At 36.5% G+C, this 21019-nt stretch overlaps 1 protein-coding gene across 1 annotated transcript in view; it reads left to right on the plus strand.

Annotated features, from left to right (window-relative positions):
• The window catches only part of LOC136882437 (zinc finger protein 107), a 137897-nt gene that overhangs the window by 13074 nt on the left and 103804 nt on the right, over nt 1-21019 (plus strand). Inside the window, exon 2 of the mRNA XM_067155082.2 lies at nt 18037-18090. Within this exon, the coding sequence (XP_067011183.2) occupies nt 18037-18090 (54 nt within the window). The remainder of the gene's footprint in view (nt 1-18036; nt 18091-21019) is intronic.

Genomic DNA, 21019 nt, shown 5'->3' on the forward strand with positions numbered 1-21019 from the left:
CGTGATACAGTCCATTTGACCTCCAGAATCCAAGATATCTGCTATATCTTGCTGGAATCCTACAAGTTGAGCTTCAGTGGAATAACCTTTCCTAAAACCAAACTGCTTTCTAGCGAAACAGTTATTAATTTCACAAACATGTCTAATATAATCAGAAAGAATGCCTTCCCAAAGCTTACATACAATGCATGACAAATATACTGGCCTGTAATTTTCAGCTTTATGTCTATCACCCTTTCCTTTATACACAGGGGCTACAATAGCAACTCTCCATTCATCTGGTATAGCTCCTCCGACCAAACAATAATCAAATAAGTACTTCAGATATGGTACAATATCCCAACCCATTGCCTTTAGTATATCCCCAGAAATCTTATCAATTCCAGCTGCTTTTCTAGTTTTCAACTTTTGTATCTTATTGTAAATGTCATTGTTATCATATGTAAATTTTAATACTTCTTTAGCCTTAGTCTCCTCCTCTATCTGGACATTATCCTTGTAACCAACAATCTTTGCATACTGCTGACTGAATACTTCTGCCTTTTGAAGATCCTCACATACACACTCCCCTTGTTCATTAAATGAATCAGTCATTTAAGAAAGGGCACATGTCCAAATTGTCGGTTTTTTTGTTTCTTTTCAGATTAACGTTCTTTTCATCCTGGCGCACCTTGTCACAAAAGAAAGGTCACTTATCCATTCAGTAACATGCTCATATTTAAGGTTAATTTGGGTGTTGTTTGGAAGTCATTTAAGAAAGGGCACATATCCCTGGATAAGTGCCTTTTCTTGAATGACTCCTTTGGTTATCGGAAGGAACATCTGCCTTTTCTGCCTGAAGAAAACTACATTAGAATGCAAGAGTAATCCTGAAATATTAGGACTGTGTTTTGATTATTGTCAGAACCTTCCTCTGCCAAAAAACCCAGCGCAGGACATATTCTACATGCGACAGCTTTGGGTGAACACGTTTGACATTCACAATATGCAAACAAATTCGTCATTGCTTTATGTGTACTACAAAGGTAAAGCTCGTACAGGTGCCAATGAAATGTATTGTTTTTTGTTAGACTATATTCATACATGTGTACCAAAGAGTGTGAAATAGCTTCGAATGTTCCCTAATGGCGCTATAGGACAGAACAAAAATCATACAGTGATCCGATTATGTGCAGCACTTGTTGACATGAAGTGATTTGAAACCATTCACCATTACTTCCCTATGCGAGGGCACTCATTCAATGCCTGTGATAGAGCTTTTGCTATCATTAAACAAACTGTTAAAAAATTGATCGAATTTATGATGTGAAACAATATTGTGAAATCATCTTACGGGCACCTATACGTCATGACAAGTTCGCCATCATTCTGGTAGAGACGAGTAATATTCTTAACTTTACTGCATGTTGGCCGAAATTTTATAAGAGGGGAGGCTCGTCAGATGAATTTCGAGGAAGAGGAGTGCCTACCAACTTGAAAATTCGTTTCTAGCCAGCATCATCCATGCACTTTCTTTACTCTGCCAAAGATCCGGGAACCGTACGGATAAAACAGTTCATCAATGGCCTTACTAAACACATCTTCCGTTTGCATCTAGACAGCAACGTTCAACTTCCTAACGAACTAGCCTACGACGAACCAATTCCAATTGACAGGAATAATATGAATGACCTAAAGCGTCTAGAAGTGTACATTCCGGGGCAGTACAAAGACTTTTACAACGAAATACTCGCATGACTAACTGTTCGTGTGACTGACGGTGATTGTGATTAACTGTCATCATTCAAATGATTATTATTGTAGAACAACAACACAATGTGTCTAAGTTATTTGAATAAACAAAGTGTTCTTGCTCCAAAACTGATTTTCATTCAGCTATCATTGTAGAAAGGGCATATATCCATTTTTTTTAATCTGCCAATTACCATAAAGTCTTTCATCTTTATCCCATATTTTATAACGTAACCTACCCACAACCGTTAACACTAACGTACAAAATACATACATTTAACGTAACTAGCAAGACTGGCTTTTAAATCAGGTTTTTGCTCCTCCTGAAAAGTTGCGTTTCTGGACATGTGCCCTTTCTTAAATGACTGATTCAAATATTCCTGGAATGTCCTTCTTGCAACCTGGACTTCAATCTTGGTTGTGCCTGGAATCAACATCCAAGTTGTAAAGAAAGTTGACATTATCCAAGTCTACTGAAATGATATACTCTCCATTTCCCTGCTTTGTGCCAGTCCCAGCACTTGTCATCACAGATGAACTTTATGTCTCTATTTGATGTAAACTCATGAATGTAATTAGTGAAGAGTAGTGGAGCTCAAACTGAACCTTGTGGTAGGCCATAGTTTAATTTCATCGTTTGCAACTTTTGAAATTTTCTGGAAATACCTCAAACTTTATTTTACTGAAGATGTTAGGAAAAAAGTCCATGATTTCTCTATTAGGGGTCACTTTCACCACTTTATAGATCGTGTCATCTCTCCAAACCGTGTTGTATGCAGCAGTAAGGTCAATAAAAACAGCTGATGACTGGCAGTTTCTGAAAAGCCTGCTTCAGTGCGAGTCATGAATTTAATATGTGGTGGGCACAGTCTATATCGATCTATGTGCCCATAACAAAAGAGAGTATAAATGATCCACCTTATATCAATACAAATTGTGTTGTTAATACAAAATCTCAACATTTTTATTAGGGACCAGTTTCGATGTCTTTGGACATCAGCCTCAGCCATAACAGGTTAAATGAACAAGGATATATATATTTTACAATACAGAATATAAACCATTAATAATGTGATAATATAAAATGGGAGAAATATACAACATGATGCTCAAGAATCATTTTTACGAAATGTACAAGTCAAAACATGATGGTCAGACAATAAAATAGGAATGAAAATGTTATCACTAGTTTAAAAAGTCTTTGCCATTATGTGATGTCTAAAAGTTTTTGAGCATGGCATAAATAGAAATTTTTTGACGTCTGAAAGTTGACGTAAATCGTTGTTCCTCTGTAGAAAAATTGTCGTAATCGTTGTTCCTCTATGGAAAAATTTTGTAACTTGGTAATGGCCTGTATCTCAGTTTTCATGAGATAAACATGGAGTCATGAGGTGGTTAAGCAAGTGGTCTTGTTTACAGTGTTGACATAAGTAAGACCAGAAAGTTCTCGATCCAATGCGGGACCTTGATGGGCCTGTTTGTACAGAGAGCGGAGAGTGCCCAGTTAATTGATACTTCACTTTATATTCTAAGGTGCAGTATAGGTAGTTTTTTTTCAGTAACTTTTATTATTTTTCTTGCAAAATTCTTGGGGAAATAGTTTTTTAAGAAATCCTGTTAATTGTGTCGTTGCTAGATACATTCCAAAAATTTAGCTTCTGGTGCTGTATCTCTTATAATACCTGATTTTTTGTCTCCCTTCTACTAATCCTTTTGGTTGCTGTGAACTTAGAAAGATAGTCAAACTCGTATAAAATGTTCAGTTGATTTGGAAACTTGAGGATTTTCACAGTAGTTTATTTGTACAAAACAGTGATGTAAGCATGCACTGAGTTTGTGTTTATAATATTATGTGTTTGAATTTTCATGTGAATATTGTTTGGGTCAACAATCCAAGTAGTGTTTGGATACATCATTCATACTATTATCAACATTTATACATTTTCATTTACGTTCAATTGTTGTAACCTACTTTTAGTGTATTTTTAATATCCTGCCTAGGTTTCCCATAATATTTGTTTTTCTGTCTACAACTGAGAAAGTGCTAGATGTCTTAAACTACAGTATATCCAATCTGTCTTTTATTCTGATTACATCTTTTCTCATTATTCTCTTCACATTAACTCAGTTTAGTACTTTTCTTCTTCTCATCAGCATAATACATGTTTTTTTACCATTTGTGCTATTTGCTGTAGCTTGTCATCTGCTTATAATACTTCCTTTGCTGTGATTGGAGTAAGATTATGGAACTTCATTCCAAATAACATTCGTAACATGAGTTCTGAGTCCCCTTCATGTCTTTGTACAGAAAATAGCTCTTAGGTGCATATTGTTTCTAAATAAGATAAATGTTTTTTATAAATCTTCATATATTAGTAGTTTAACAAACATATTGCCTTACTATGATGAGTACCCTTGCTTGTTACTATTCCAGCCTATACTCTTTGGCAGAAGTAATCCCATAACAGGTTGCCCGCAAGCGGAATTTAATGGTCGGAGATCCAGCATTAGCGGCATACGTAATAAAAGAACTCAACAGATGGTAGTAAATAACAATTTTAGGTCTGGTTGAAATGGGAAATCTGAAATAGAATTGCATTATCTCCCTGCTAGCTTTTTACACGCTGTGAGAGGCTATGCGTCGCAAGTTTTGAGACTGGCTTTATGTGATTTATAGAGCAGTTTCGTGACATGGTTAGTAAGAAGAGTCATTGAGCAAGAGATTGCTTCAATTTTGGACTCTACGGATGTAGATGAAAGTGACTTTTCATTTGGAAAGTCAGAAGACTGAAATTCAAGAAGCGAGCCCTCACAGTGCAAGAGCGACTCATTTGCCCCGGAGAATGAAACAGATGACGAATAGACTGACTTGAGTAACTTACACCCAGGATCTTCAAGTACTATTCTGATATATAATACTAATCAAGGACCAATTTTAGATATATATTTTGACATCACTACCAAGCCTACGGAGTATTTTTCACTATTATTTTTTACTGAAATTTTGATATAATTGACCAGGAAAAGGTAATTCAGAGAAACAAATGGAAACAGGCAACACTAACTAAAATACATAGAATAGAAGACTGGTCAACTCCAACACTATCTGATATAAGGGCTTTGATCGGCATAATAACTTATTTGTGGAATGATTCTTTTTGTCTTTTTTTGTGCTAACATGCTGCCGCGAAAAAATTCAATAATATCTTATGCACCTCTGGTGGTTATTTGTACTGATTTCTTGAGAGATCTAAAACAACTTCAAGACCGCCTATTGGATAGTTGGTAGTGATGTTATGGGCGATGATCAGACTGTGTTTGTGTCAGTAAAAGCACTGGCACTAACGAAGATGCCAAAGGTGGAACAGAATTTATAGGAAGGTCTATCATTGTGACTGCATTTGACGATTGTGATCAGTGTGGTTTGTAGCATTTCATTAATTTCGAGAGTGCTGCAAGTAAAGTAGTTTGGGGGGAAAATTTGATATTCTGAATATAAAACTCAAATTAAGAGTATTTAGTAAGTTATTGAGAGAGAACTTTTTCTGCAGTGAGATACTGAGTGCTAACTTTGCATGTAGTTGCTAACTTGGGAACAAATTAAGCATTTTTATTTTGTTAAGAAGGAACCCATACTTTCCAGTATCAACTCCGTTAAATGTAACTTAAAAGCTTTAAGTCTGTCAAACACACAAGATCAATATAAATATAACATACCTGTAAAAAACACACTATTAAACAAAGAATGACAAAACATCATCAAATTCTATCAAGTCACACTCACTACTAGGAAATATTTAAGTTTATTTCTGTCCAAACATCTAGGAATTTGAAATTTGGAACTTATGTTAATGAAGTCCTGTTTTGTCTCCACTCCAGCATACAGTGCAAGGTGTTTGAAAAAAGAAGTTGCTCTTCAATGGCTTGAATCCAACTGGCTGCCAGTCTCCTGAGCCTCAATTATGTCGCACACCTCCCATTCCCATCCTAGTCAGGTCAATGACATGCTGCACTTCCCCTTCAGGTGCTTTACCCCTAGTGTTCCCTTAGAATTAACATTGTGGTTGCTATAATTATTATTATTTCTCATGTTAGAATTCTTTTTAAAAACAATGCAAGGATTGTTAATGAGCATTTAATGGCCTGCCTATTGTACTGGTAATTTTATTATTATTATTATTATTATTATTTTTTTGAATTAGATAGTTCTTGTAAAATGTTTCTTTTAATGACGAGTCATCTAAAAGATCGCCTTGAGTGGCGAAGATGGTGCATAAATTCAGAGAATTTACAACGGATAAGTATATAAAGCCCACATTCCAGGCATCGGTTTTCAGAGAAACAGTTTTCTTTAACTTACAGTATATGTATGTGTAAATTGGGGCAATATTCATTTATAGGAAGGGGAGTTAGGGATTGGAATAACTTAGCAGGGCAGATGTTCAATAAATTTCCAATTTCTGTGCAATCATTTAAGGAAAAGCTAGGAAAACAACAGATGGGGAACCTGCCACCTGGGCGTCTGCCTTAACTGCAGATTTGTAATGATTGATTTTGATTTAAGTCAGAAATTACATCTTGTGGGATTCATTAACCCCTCAGCGTCGCAGCCATTTAAATAGCTTCCTATCCCGCGGCCGGATGAGATTTCAACTACGCGCGACGGAAATACATCGATTCACTTAAAGCGTTACTACAAGTATAAGAGTAGCCCGATTTTCACGAAATTTTGAAATCCTTATGACAGAACTATGTACATGCAGATAATTACATAATAGTTTCACATTTCCTTAGTAATTTAGTTCCGTGTGATAGAGTTCGAAGCACTCTTGGAGACAGGGACTCAAGTCACACTCCTGGCAGCAGTACACTGACGTCTTCTTTTCGCCGTGTTTTGAACACAGGATACAATGTCTCTGAGGTTTGGATTTCCAACTCTTGGGTGCTAATTTCCTGATAAAATGACTTTCCTGCAACCTTGGAACTGTATTATCTGATGCGCGCCGGCCTTGAATATTTTGTTCCCCTCCCTCCCGAGCGTATTTTGTAAACAAACCTTTCACCAACTGAACCCGATAAGGTAATTGCTCAATATATGTCTCTGTGACCTGTGTGAGTATTATTAGAGAATTTAGCAATCAGAATTCACCGTTGAAAACTTCTCTTTGACTTGTATAATTATCTATAGTCTCTTACACGAAATTTCCAAGTACTGTTTCCTCGTCGTCGTCACTCTCATCATTTACCACTGCTACATCATCTATTTCATTATCACTGCTGCTTATACTGTCACTACTACTTCCGACTAAACTTTCATCTGAATTATACAATATTTCAAGCACGTTACTGTCAGTCATACCACGGCTGAGCGCGGCGCGTCACACGGACTGGTGAAGCTGCAGCGAGACCGGAAGCAACAGGACGAAACTGAATGAGGGGAATAACATTTATGACGAAACAAACCAACTCGATATATATTTCAGATAAAAGGTCGAGACAACGTCTTTCAAACGAGATATATACCATGAACAACTGGTTCTCGTATCGTATGACAGAAAGCAGCACTAACTGATGCCTACACAGAGCACTCGTGGAGAGTTACGAAAATATTACAAGCTGAGAAATAAAGACAAATATAATAAATAAACCGCACTCTCAATGAACAAATAGAGCAAAGAACATCACACGAAAAGACAAACTTCTCACATCATCATTTCTTTATTTTATTCTGTGGGAAAGAACGAAGCAAACAGACTTTTAAAAAAGCAAGAGGTTAGTGCTCAGACTTATTTAACAAATAATTATCCTTGCAAAAACAACTACATTATACCGATTTTTCAATTCTTATTTACAACACTAATAAACCCGGAAATGTCTTCTTGGAAACAAAACAATTTGCATATCAGTAACTCCAAAACTCTTCGCGCTATAGCCGTAAATGTGAAACCATGTACGGGTCTATACCACGTATAGAGGTCGGCGGCTACGGAAGAAAAGAGGGTCTATACCACGTATAGAGGTCGGCGCTGAGGGGTTAAGTACTAATGAAAAAGTGTAAATGTTATCCAGATATTAAGTAGGGCTAATTGAGGGGATTTTTAAAAATGTACTGTCATTCAGGTTGGTTTCATTATATTTCTTTGCAATGTAGATTTTGATTACTTCTTTGATATTCCAAGATTTAATTTCATTTCTATTTTATTTTATTTTTGCTGTCCAAGATTTTTTGTTGTGTTGATGTCTGTGAAATGGTGTAAACTGTTATATTTGTGCTTTCCAAAGGCTGGAAGTCGACTGTGTCTGATAGTGTTTTTGTGTTCTTTATATCTTATATCTTGTGTAGTCCAGCTCCATGCTGGCCTAGAGCCCGAAGGGTCCCTGGTTTGATTCCCTGTGGCATCTGAAATTTAGCATTGCATCGTATGCTGGAGTGGAGACAAAGCAGGATTTCATTAAGATAAGTTCCAAATTTTAAATTCCTAGATGTTTGGACAGAGATAAATATAAATATTTCCAAGTAATGAGTGTGACTTGATAGAATCTGATGATGTTCTTTAAAGAATGAAACGTGTCATTCGTTGTGTAATAGTGTGCTTTTTACAGGTATGCTATATTGTAATATTTACATTGAACTTGTGTGTTCACGAGAGTTAAATTACATTCAAATTAAGCATGCCATATTGTATTGTAGGTATTAATTGAACTTTTCATGCAACATAGTGATGTTTTCCTTAAAATATTAGTCAGTTGGTTAATGGTATTACATATTAGGTCAAAACATCTCTTATGTTGTAGATTATATGTAGTAATATTCAAATGGTGGTTTGTTTATAGTGAAAGTTTTACATTCTTTCTTGTAATGTGCCAAACAATGACATTGCCTCATGTAATGACAGGTAATTAAATACCATATCTCTTTATGTGTAATTCAGCATTTTCTTCTCATCTGCATATTATTCTTCTGTTGCATCTCTTTTCAGAGGTGTGCTGTGTATACAAATGTAAATTGCATTTTGTAAGAAATAAAATTTCTGGTGAAGCTGATTTGCAACAGTCGAAAGAGTTCATTGTAAATTGTTAATAAATTATATGTAATTAAAGGTTAATTATTTTCCTTGTATTGAAACTCAGGAAATGTCATGAAGAAAATTTCTTTTTAGTACCAGAATAACTAAATTTTGTTAGACAGTAGATATACAGAGTTTTTGAACAGAATAAAAATGTGGTTCCATATAGATATGTTGAGTTATTTACTTGCCTTTCACTGAGTAAATAATTTAGTTAAATAACTTTTGCTGTATTTGTGATACAAAACTAACAACATTTTTTGCTCTTTTGATACACCCATATGATACCTAAGGAAGGTTTTTAACCTCATATTACTGTATAACTGAAGAATGATTATTGTATTTTGTTGTAAATGTTAAAAATGTATCAATTAAATTTTATTTTCGAGGATACTAAATTTTATCTCCTTTCATGTTCCACAAGTTGGAGCTTGGAAGTTCAATGATCTGGAACACCACCTCACTTGTATCATTTGTTAAAAAGTTGTATTCCTTTTACACATTTGCTGCAGGTGTAGAGTTATTTTCAAAATCAGACATTTTAATTAATAATTAAGATCTGTGTTTTCAATTTATAAATTTTGAGCTTACTGCCTTATTTTGGCATTGTGCTGTGTTGAAGAATTGCTGTTGATTTTTAATTACTTATTGTTTGTTTAATTCTCATTTTTGTTTTATTTCGTGTGTATTTTCAATATAAATAAAACCTGTACCTGTTTTAGATCTTAATTTTCTTTTTTGCTTTCAAGTTTTTCCCTTTATGTTTATTTTAACTTGCATTTATGTATCATTAGTGATGTGTTTTTTCAAAGAGACAAACAAGTAAATTATATTGTTGTGTTTGGCTCATCAGTCTGTTGACTAGTTTCATGTAGCTTTTCAAGCCTTCCAGTCAGTACTATTGTATTCTTCCTATGTGACTTTCAGGCTATACCTACCCTAATCTATTTATCATATACAGGTTAGTCTCATGCTACTATTCTAACCAAAACTATTTCCTCTAAAGCTAAGTAAGCGAATCCTGGATGTCTTCAGAGATATTTTAACTTGTCTTTTGTAATTCAGCTTCTCCAAAGAATTGTTCCCACTTATTCAGTACCACATAATATCATTTGCAGTCTAATCCACACCATCATACTTTTAGAATTCGTTATTATTTTTTAATGCCTCATTTTAGAACTTCTGTTCTACTGCATCATTATATGTATGTTTTGCTGTCATAGGATGTGGTTCTGCTAGCAGCTTCCTAATATGTCTTATCACATTTTATACTCAAGGAAAAGTTTTCATAGACATTGTCCTTACTGTTTGATTATTGTCAGAGAATTGTCATGAAATACAACCTAATAAAATACATATTGTAATAAAAATGTACGTTGTAAAGAAAGTGCAGCCTTATATATAAATGTCCAGTGATTCCCTGGGATCTATGAGTTTACCTGAATTACCCAAAACACTGTTCATTTCCTTTTTCCCTCCCTTCGTAATATTTTTTATTACTGTCCAGGAAGGTTTCCCTGCTGCTTGACCTAGTATTTCCAGGTTATTACCAAAATCTTTCCACTACTTTTTGGATTCAACAGCTATTTGTTTCGCTCTGTTTCCTTCATCTACATACAATTCCCTGTCTGCATCAGCCCTTATTTGGAGCCATTTCTGATAAGCCTTTTTACATTTAAAATCTGCTCTCACTTCATCATTCCAGCAAGATGTTTGATTTTTCTCATCTTTACACACAGTCGTTCCTAGGCATTCTCTTGCTGTTTCTACTACAGCATCCCTGTATGCCACCCATTCTCTTTCTAGATCTTGAACCTGCTTACTGTCCACTGTTCGAAACTTCTCACTAATCATATCCATGTACTTCTAACTTCCTCATCCTGGATACTTTCTACCCTTATTCGTTTGCAGACAGATTTCACTTTATCATAGGCCTAGAGATAGTTCAGTACAGATCAGATAGTGGTCTGTATCATCGAAAAATCTGTGAAAAACTCGTACATTCCTAAGAGACTTCCTGAATTCGAAGTCAGTTAAGATATAGTCTATTATGGATCTGGTACTCCTACCCTCCCATGTGTAGCGGTGAATAGCCTTATGTTTGAAGAATGTATTCATAACTGCTAAACCCATACTAGCACAGAAGTCTAGCAAATACTTCCCATTCCCATTAGCTTCCATATCTTCCACACATTTACCAATCATCCTTTTGTATCCTTGAGTTCTATTTCCAACTCTCGCATTCAAATCGCCGACAAGCACTATCCTATCCTTCGCTGTTAACCCTGAATACAATGTCACTCAATGCTTCATAAAATTTGTCAACTTCATACTCATCTGTACCTTCACATGGTCAATACACGAAGATAATTCTTGTCCTAATTCCTCCAACTGCCAAATCTACCCACATCATTCGCTCGTTTATGTGCCTAACAAACGATGTTGCGTGCAGTGGTATTCCTGAAAAACAGTCTTCCCCTCTACTCTGCCCTTTCCTTTCTAACACCTGTCAAGTACACTTTAAAATCTGTCTCTTCCTCGTTATCTCCCCTTACCGGAATATCACTTACTCCTGGTACATCCAGATGCATCCTCTTTGCTGACTCAGCCAGTTCTTTCTTCCATAAGCCCCATTAATATTGATAGCTCCCCATCTAATTCCATTTCGTTTGCCAAGTTGTATCTAAGGAGTCCCTTTGAAATGAGAGCGGGACTCCAGCAAGCTTCGGACCTAAGGGAATAATGAATATGTTTCAGTTCAGCTAATATCAGTGGAGTAATTTAATATTTTCTGTTAAGGTTCCTTTCAGCATGATATAATAGACAAAGATTGAACTGAACTTTGGATTTCTTTACCCCTAATCCGAGGCAAAATATGAACTAGTGTATAATTATAATTTGATTTATATACAGTAGATAGATATATAAATATGGGAGAGATTCCAAAACTACTGTACCGATCATGGCAAGGGATCATCGTTGAGTTTCTAATGGCAGACTGAAAAGAGACAAGGAAACATGGTGGTGGAAATATAAAAGTCCAGGAGGCACTAAAGAAGGTAAAGACTGCATTTAAAGCATGGTGGAAAGAGAGAGACAAGTAGAATGCACAAGGCCTAAAGGCAGAATAAAGGCCTTCAAAACGCAGGCCAAGAGCGTCGTCACAATAGCTACAAGTGAAATGCAGCAAGGCCTCTTTAAAGTCTTGTAGACACCAGAGGATTTGCAGCGGATCCACAAGGTCGCTGCTCAGTGTGAAAGGTAATCCAGGGATATTGTTGCCACCAGGTGCATCCATGGTGATTGGGGAACATAACTCAGTCACGAGAAAGCCATTGACAACTGCTGGGAGGATTATTTTGAGGGTTGCTAAATGAGAAGTTTCCACGGGACAAAGCAGCCTCACAGTGTCCAATTGATTGGCCCGTGTCGAATGTCACATCCTTCTAAAATTGCTGTAGCTGTGTCTAAAGATGAAGAATGGAATGGCAAGGCAGTTAGCCCTGATGATCTTCCAGCTGAGCTGTGGAAAGTTCTAGGTGCCAAAGGAAATGGCTGGTAGATGAAAATATTCAATAAGATCCTCTTTGGATCCCCAACGTCAAAACAGTTCCATCAAAGCTTCCTTGTGCCCATGTACAAAAAAGAAGCAAAAAGGTCATGTCCCAGAACATGAGAATTACCCAGGCAAAAAAATCTCTCTTCACACACACATTCAAAATCTGGGAGCACATCATTGGAGACTACATCATGGGTTTGATAAACATCCACTGGAAGGAGTGTGGCTTCACATTGTATATGTCAACAAGTCTGATTGTGTGAGAAACACTGTGAACTGTGTAAATACTTTATGGTATTCATTCTCTTTCTTGTATATATTGGTACCTCTGACACGAATAAAATAATGGTATTCATTCATCTGGAGAAAACCTTTGATCACATTCCTAGAGATGTAGTCTGGGCAGCACTACATCATCAAAAGTTTCCGAGGTGTATGTGAAGATAATTAAAACTGCACCCGCCTGTAGTAATATTATTACCACGCGGCGTGCGCCTGAGTACCACTCTTAGTAATACTACTACCACGATCTTTGAAATTTAGCCACTCGAAAGCTATTCACGTTATCAAATTAGTTTTTGCTTTGTCATGTCGATTTGCTTTACTATCGTTAGGTGGTGTTGTCGATAGATAGTGATTGGTGGTGCAACTTAGGGATGATGTTTCGTAGCCATGTGCGCTCAGTTAGATCTTACGTAATTGCTGACATACGTACTCGCGCGCTTCGGTTAGATATGCTCATATTTATGTGCGTGTGTTCTAATGATAGATTATATGACTTCACAGATTTAGATTAGAATGTAGTGAGGCAACAGTCTGCAATCATCTCTCAAGTAGTCATGCTGTAAAGAAAATGACAACCATATATTGTCGTAAATGTGACGTAGGCCTAGGTCTTTGCATAGGAGAAGGTTTTGAGTGTTACCATACCAGAGCTAAGTATTGGGAATAACAATGTGTAATTCTGTTATTCAATGACTAAAAACTATCAAACTTTTCTAATGAATTAGAAATTCAAGTGAGTGAACAAGGATATCAGAATGGACCAATATTGTAGCCTAAGTTTCTTTCCAATGCTGAAGGTAAACATTTTTTATTTGATTTCGTGGGATAGCCCAGTCTGTACAATATGTATATAAATTTGTTAATTTATAATGCGAAAACTGACAGAACTGTGATATATTTTTTGTGAGAGAGTAAATTACGCCGGCACAGGGTAGGGACGTCATCTTGAAATGTCCGGGCTCATAGTGTCAAGATATGTGCCAATGACCGTCTAGTAAGGTGAAAACCATGGCAGGTGTTTCAGACAGTTTCTGTGTTGATGACAGTGTACATCAGGTGTTGGCATTGAGCCTGTCACTGTCCGACCTGCCATGGACCACACTTTTCACAGATGATATTGTTTCGGTTGGTGAGTTATGTCAGGAAGTTGAGGTGGTCTTTGGAACGATGAGCAATGCTAGAGGCAGACGTATTCAGAATAAGCGGCAAGAAAAGAGTACCTGTTCTTGATCTTTGCGCAACCCGGCAAGCAGGCCCTCACAACATGTTGTTCCCTGCTCGAGAACTGCTGAAGATCATTTGAAAAGTTCAAATATCTTAGATCAATCATCACAACTGGTGGTAATATTGTCACATGTCGAGCTTCATATCAGAGTTGAATAAAGTGGCGGTCTCTTACTGGTGTTTCATGTGATAACTGGATGGCAATCAAATTGAAGGGCAAAGTGTTCAGGGGCCACTGAAGAGGAAAAAGACTGTTTAAAGGATGATGGTAAGAGAAAGACAATCAGAATGGACAGAACCTAAAGGCAGAATGTGGGCCTAGTGTGTTACAGTAGCTAAAAGTGTAGCAGAGGAAGGCCTGCTCTGCCGAGCAAGACAGAAGCAGCATGAGCAGCTAATGCGTGCCTCATAGACGTGGATGCTGCTTTGGTCAGTAGGCATCACTCTGCATCACAACGTGTACAGTGAGCATGTACAAAGTTGTGTCCATCAGCGACACGTCAGAAGAAGCGATGAACACAATTTAGTACAGAAAGCACTTGCTATCGAGTAGGCGAAGGGAGGTAGAGGAACAAAGTGCCACTACATCTAGTGCAAGAACGCTGGGCCGACCCTGAGTAAACTCTGGAATGTCCGTTTTATGGGTGCATATACAGCCAGGAAAGAAGTAGATATAGAAAATGAAAAGATCACGTTCAAATGATTCAAGTTGTTAAGACAGAACATCGTAAAATTAGAAAATGATCGTGGATGTGTGTGGGATCTAGATAGTTAAATATTAATAAGTCACTTAAGAAAATAGGCCGGGTGGGGGAGAGCACTTAAGCCGTAGACAGCAGGATTTTTTAGTTTTTGATTGTAAGACCGAGTTTTGAAATTCAGTCCTCAGTATTTGTATGGCCTGTTCCTCCAGTGTGATGATTATGCTTGTTTAAAAGGGCCTAACATCTAGGTCATTGGCCCCATGTAGTATGATTTTTCGTCTACATGATAGAAACACAATAGACAGAGTTCTCTATCTTTCAGTACAGCTAGTTTCTGTGCAAAAACATGCTATGTGTTTGCCTGTGTTCTTATTGTGTACTGACTTGAATTCTGTGTTTTATGACAGTGGAAACTGTATAGTATATCACTGCAGAAAGGAGTATAAACACTGCAAAGAATGAATGCTCTTCTGTTATGTTTAATGAGAATACTTTTAATCATAATAAAGTCTTTTAAATGCTGTCGGTGACACCTTATGCTCCCTCATACCTGGAATTTTGCAGTTTATAAATCCTGTATTTATTGTTCCGTATTAACACCAATATCATACAAAAAACTCAAAAGGAAATGATTCTGGTTCTACTTTACTCAACATCAGAATAATTTCTTTTCGAGGTTATTGTGTAATGTTGGAATTTAATGACGAGGGCAATGATTTCAGTGACATCCATTCAGATAGCAAAGATAATTCTTTCTTTGGAGAAAAAGGTGGCATGAGTGGTACTGGACAGCATTCTGCCTCTATCATAGCAAATGATCACGGGTTTGAAAGAGATTGATGATAGTGACGATGTAGAGAGATAGGCAGGCACAAGTGACTGTAATATGTCAGGAACTATAACGTGGATGGAGAAGTAGGCAGTAGATTTCCAGCAAAATGTTTTCCTGGAATGAAAGGCCATTTCTTGGATGTAAAGACTCCAGAGGATATGTATGAACTGTTAACTGTCAGAATGTTATCGAGAAACTAATATTTATGCTCCACAGAAGATGGATAAACACCAAAAAGCAGAGTAGGGGGAAATACTGGATTGCTACAAATAAGGAAGGAATAAAACTTTTATTCAGACTTTGGCTACTTTGAGAGGCTTTTCCACAAATCTACAGGGGGATGTTATTTTTCTTGGAAAAGAGGTTTTTCCTTCTTGAAATTTCATTTTTTCAACAATGAGGCATACAGTGAGTAGATGTCTCAAAAACTGTATAATGTAAAGCCTATATTCGATCACTTCATGAATATGTTTAATTGGGCTGTCATTGTGGGTGACCATAGATCCATAGACGAAAGCCTTCTACGGAAAAGTCGCCTTGGTTGGAAGGTCTACATTCCGAAGGAAAGCTCCTGGTTTGGAATGGAATCCTACAAAGTTTGCTAAGCAACAGGTTGTTTGTGAAATATGGTGTGGTACACTGGAAAGACCTCTACAACGAAGTCCATGGGATTGGTGTACCACAGTGTCCTGAGCTGACGAGAATTATTTGTACCCTGGAAGATAATCGTCTAAAACTAGGATACCTGATAGGAATGAACAATAGCAGCCCTGTAAATATAGAACCTGCTAAGTGACCTCAATACTCATGCAGTAGGGACAGTAAGAAGAAATTGGAGGAAGTTGAAAAAAAGGAGAGGCATCGGCTGTTTATCGAAATAAACCCCTGGTTCTAGAGATGTTTGTGTGTTCAACAGTATCCTTGATGCAGAAAAATGTCCTGTCCCTATTGGACGAAAGGATGAAACTCAAGAGAAACCAGTAATTTCCATTATTATGATTCTGTGGGGGAGTTTATCTTTCTGATCAGTATGTCATTGACTACTCCTCCACAAGAGAATGGATGAAGAAATATTATCAGAAAATTTTCTGGCAACTTCTGGACTTCATGGTATTCAGTTTATTAATTATTTTCCGACTGCATGGAGAAAAATTCAATCACTTGAAGTTCAGAATTCATCTCATTGATACAATCATAAAAGTGCACAAGATCTTGTGCTATTCATTCCTTTAAGTTACGCACTTCCTGTTGTTCCCAAAGAGGGTTTCACCGGTGGCATTTTCCTGGTGTGAATCTGCCCTCTGGAAAAGGAGAGACGTGAAACAATCTACAGGTGCAGCAACTGCGATGCTGCTTTCTGGGCATCTCAGTGCTTACTACACGCAACAAGTGTGAAAAAATACATTCCGTGATGTGTATATAGTGTAAATAATTTAGTAATTAGTGAAATGAGTCCAAACGTGTTTCTTGTGACAAAATGATTATCACGAGAAGACGATAAGCAGGCTTCAGTTGTAAGTAAATACTCTGAAATAGTTACTGAGACTGCAAACTCTGCATGAAATATATATTTCTGAACTGCATTATTTATTTCAGAGATTTGAAGATTAGTTCATGTTAAAGTGTATTTCCAGTGTATATGTTTTATAATTTGTGTGTTATTAATATGGAAAGAAATTTATGATTATGGTATTCAGAAGCTAGTTCGAGACTTGGGTCATATTTGCTCCAAAAATAAATAGCCTGCAAATATGAACAAGTAGGCACAAATATATATATATATATATATATATATATATATATATATATATTGGAATTAGGATATATGTAGATTGTATTATCAAATATTTCAAAATTTGGAGGGTTTCTTGATTTTATTAGTTCTTTAATTTTGAAAACCTGTCGCCATCAGTGGCGTAAAGCTTTTGCATGCCCTCCAGTTAATGGATTAACATATGGCAATGTTCATATAGACTCCAAAGTATTATTACTTTCATGATGTAACAAATATATTTATAAGCATTTCTGTTCTTGTTTGATATTATTTTGACCGGGCGAGTTGGCCGTGCGCGTAGAGGCGCGCGGCTGTGAGCTTGCATCCGGGAGATAGTAGGTTCGAATCCCACTATCGGCAGCCCTGAAGATGGTTTTCCGTGGTTTCCCATTTTCACACCAGGCAAATGCTGGGGCTGTACCTTAGTTAAGGCCACGGCCGCTTCCTTCCAACTCCTAGGCCTTTCCTATCCCATCGTCGCCATAAGACCTATCTGTGTCGATGCGACGTAAAGCCCCTAGGAAAAAAAAAAAAAAAAAAAAGATATTATTTTGATAGAAACCATCATACCAGAAGTGACTTGTGATTCTAAAGAAAGTTGATGCCTTAGAAAACAACATTTTCCATCAATCATTGTGCATGATATTTTTATGTGGTCTGTCGAACATTGACATTGTATGTTTTTTGTATTAATGTTATGTTTAGTTTGGAATCGAGGGACTGTAAAAGATAACCTGCTTCACTCTGTTAGTCCATGCATCTCTTAAGTCTGTGCTACTATCACCTCACTGTTACATCTTAATTTTGTTGAATGTGAATTGTTTCACACATCTCATAATGGATGGATATTTTTATTTTAGGAATTCAAGTATTCGCCGGTGACCATACCACCAAAGCTTAATGAAGAGCCCCAGGTGAGGAAGGTTCCAATTATAAACAATTTAAATGCAACTTTGTATCCTGGTTTAAAAAGAAAGAAAGTAATTTATAATTCTGAAATATCTCCGAAAATGGATTAAATTTATTTTGTACTGGCTTTTGTCCACGGTTTTGTATGTGTAGGAATTTATGCTGAGTTACAATGATATAGTTGTAAGGAAATTAAATTCAGTAATCTCAGTGAAGTAGCGGATGATGAAGCTAAATCTGGCGGATGTTAGAGTTTGAATGACTTCGTACATGTACATGGCAAGCAGAAGGCAAGATACTACCAATCACATTCGCTATTGTTAGCAAGCAAGCAACAATGGACCTGGGTGTGGTATCAGTGGCTGGCAAGGAAAGTTGTTTGCTGTCTCTGGCCAAGAGGTGGTATTCTTGATGTTAATAGTGTTATTTTTCAGCTCCTACTGAATGGATTGAGATGGAACAAAGTGCAGGAAAATTCTACACATCTTTACTTTTTTATTGCCAAGTTTCATGAAAAACTGATTAGTAGTTTTTAAATTTATTCAGATTTGAACAGAATGACAAAACTTTAAAAATGACAAATATCACCTCTGCATCATGTATATCATCACCCGTCTTAAACTTGTGAAAAAAAAATCCCTAATGACAGACTGACATCACATTCTTATTATATTGGTAAGATTTGTGCGTCTAAAGGGTACCATATCAATAACATATTTGTGGCTTTAACTAGAAATAAAAATAAGGAAAAAAGAGAATTCGAAGAAAATATTGTGGGTCATTGAATTATCCTTTGGACACGAGGGTTGATTTATGTACAATTAATTTCATGCTAAATATGTATTATTAATTGAAATATCCTTACTAATATAATGGCCCAAAAGATTTTAGTGTTCGTTGATACGGTACTCTGAACATAGTGATATAATATTACTTTTCCCCATTTTTGGTAATGTTTTAAAGATTAAATAACACGTGCAGTTTATAAAGTTTCCAGTGTTAAAGTTCAACGAAGGATATAATCTAAAATTGCATTCTAGTCATTATTGTTGGAGAATGACTTACGGACATTAAATGCAACAGCAGTGAATGGGGTTGTTGGGATATTGAGAAACGATGAAATGAGGCACCTAAATTCAGTGATCTTATTTCTGATTCAGAATCATTGCTGGGGTTTTCTTTCGGTGTAAATTACTCATAAGTAACTTTTTTCTTTTTTTGCCATTTGCTTTACGTTGCACCGACACAGATAGGTCTTATGGTGATGATGGGATAGGAAAGGCCCAGGAATGGCAAGGAAGCGGCCAGCATTTGCCTGGTGTGAAAATGAGGAAACCACGGAAAACTATCTTCAGGGCTTCGAACCCACTGTTTCCCTGATAAAAACTCAGAAAACTCAAATTCTCAATAAATTTAGAAATAAACCCAAGACCACCTTAGAAAAACAATCTTCCCACAAAGAGAAGTTCACCACATTTACCTTTAATAATAATAATATATATCCTATTTCAAACATCTTTAAAAAGCACAAGTTAAAAGTAGCTTTCAAGACCGTTCACACCAATACAAAAATGTTTTTTAATTCTCATACTGTCAACAGCAAAACATTTTCTAACTCTGGAATATACAAATTAAAATGCCAATCATGTCTTTCAACGTATATTGGGCAAACAGGCCGCAGTTTCAATGTAAGATATTCCGAACATCTTAATACCCTAAAGTATAATCGCTACTCAGCCATGAGCGAACATTGTAGAGAGAAAAATCATAAATACACAACAATTGATCAAGACTTAAAGATCCTGCATTACGAACAGAAAGGTCCCTTACTTAATATACTAGAGAATATATATATAGATATCGACCAATCTAACAATCCCGTCTATAACTTAAATGAAATCAACGAAAAGAAAAATATTTTATTGGAAACCTTTGTCCCGCTCATCTGCGAACAGTTCATTAATAAAAAAGAGTTTCACTACCGACATTCTAGAACAAGACCCGCCCTTCCATCAACACCCTCCTTCCGCGAATCACAACGTCCTTCCCTCCCTGTCCCTCCCCCTCCATTACCCCTGCCAACCACATCGACACAGATACACAGTAAGCCACACACAGGCTTAGTTGTCAATGTGACTTGAGACCGACTAGGTCATCTCCATTCGAGACGACAACTTTTAGTTACAAGTAAGTCATATGAGTTTTCTTTTTGTACATCATTTTAACTTGTTCTTCATCCACTCATATATTCCTTTTTTCTCATTACAGATGTTATACACGTTTTATTCGCAGTATTGACGGTCTCACTACACTCCTCAGCATAGTGTTTTTATTTAACAGTCAGCAAGATCTATTAGACGAGAGGACTTTGTACCTCAATGTGTTTTTAACTCACTAATCATGATCACTGTCACTTCACATCGTTACGATTTTTAATTTGTTTGTATATTATGTAATCATTGTTTTACTACTGAAGATGGCCTTGAGATTAGACTGAAACATGTATAGACTTTGCTTCATCTAACAGATGACTTGACTTGTATTAATAGGAGGATTTTATAAATATTTTCTTTTGTAAAGTGATAACCGTCAATACGGAATGAGATTCATAACTTGCAATACCATTAGATTAATTATCTTGATTATCTTATATAATTGGTACGGGTTTTGACCTTGCTACATTAGGTCATGTTCAGCCATGATCAAATTGGAAACACATGTATACATATAACCAGTTTTGAAAGGGAAATTGCACAAACTTGTAGTACTATTTATTTCCAATTTGGATGGCTATGGAAACATCATACACTGCCTACAAAAAACCTATTCCTTGAATGTAGAACCTAACCAGTAACAGAAGATGGCGGTGACTACTGTCTAGCAGGAAGTAGAACTGAGCAACCATCCTCTATTAACCATTAGGGCGGGGGGCAG

Source organism: Anabrus simplex, chromosome 10 (genome assembly GCF_040414725.1).
Source record: "Anabrus simplex isolate iqAnaSimp1 chromosome 10, ASM4041472v1, whole genome shotgun sequence".
Lineage (NCBI taxonomy): Eukaryota > Metazoa > Arthropoda > Insecta > Orthoptera > Tettigoniidae > Anabrus > Anabrus simplex.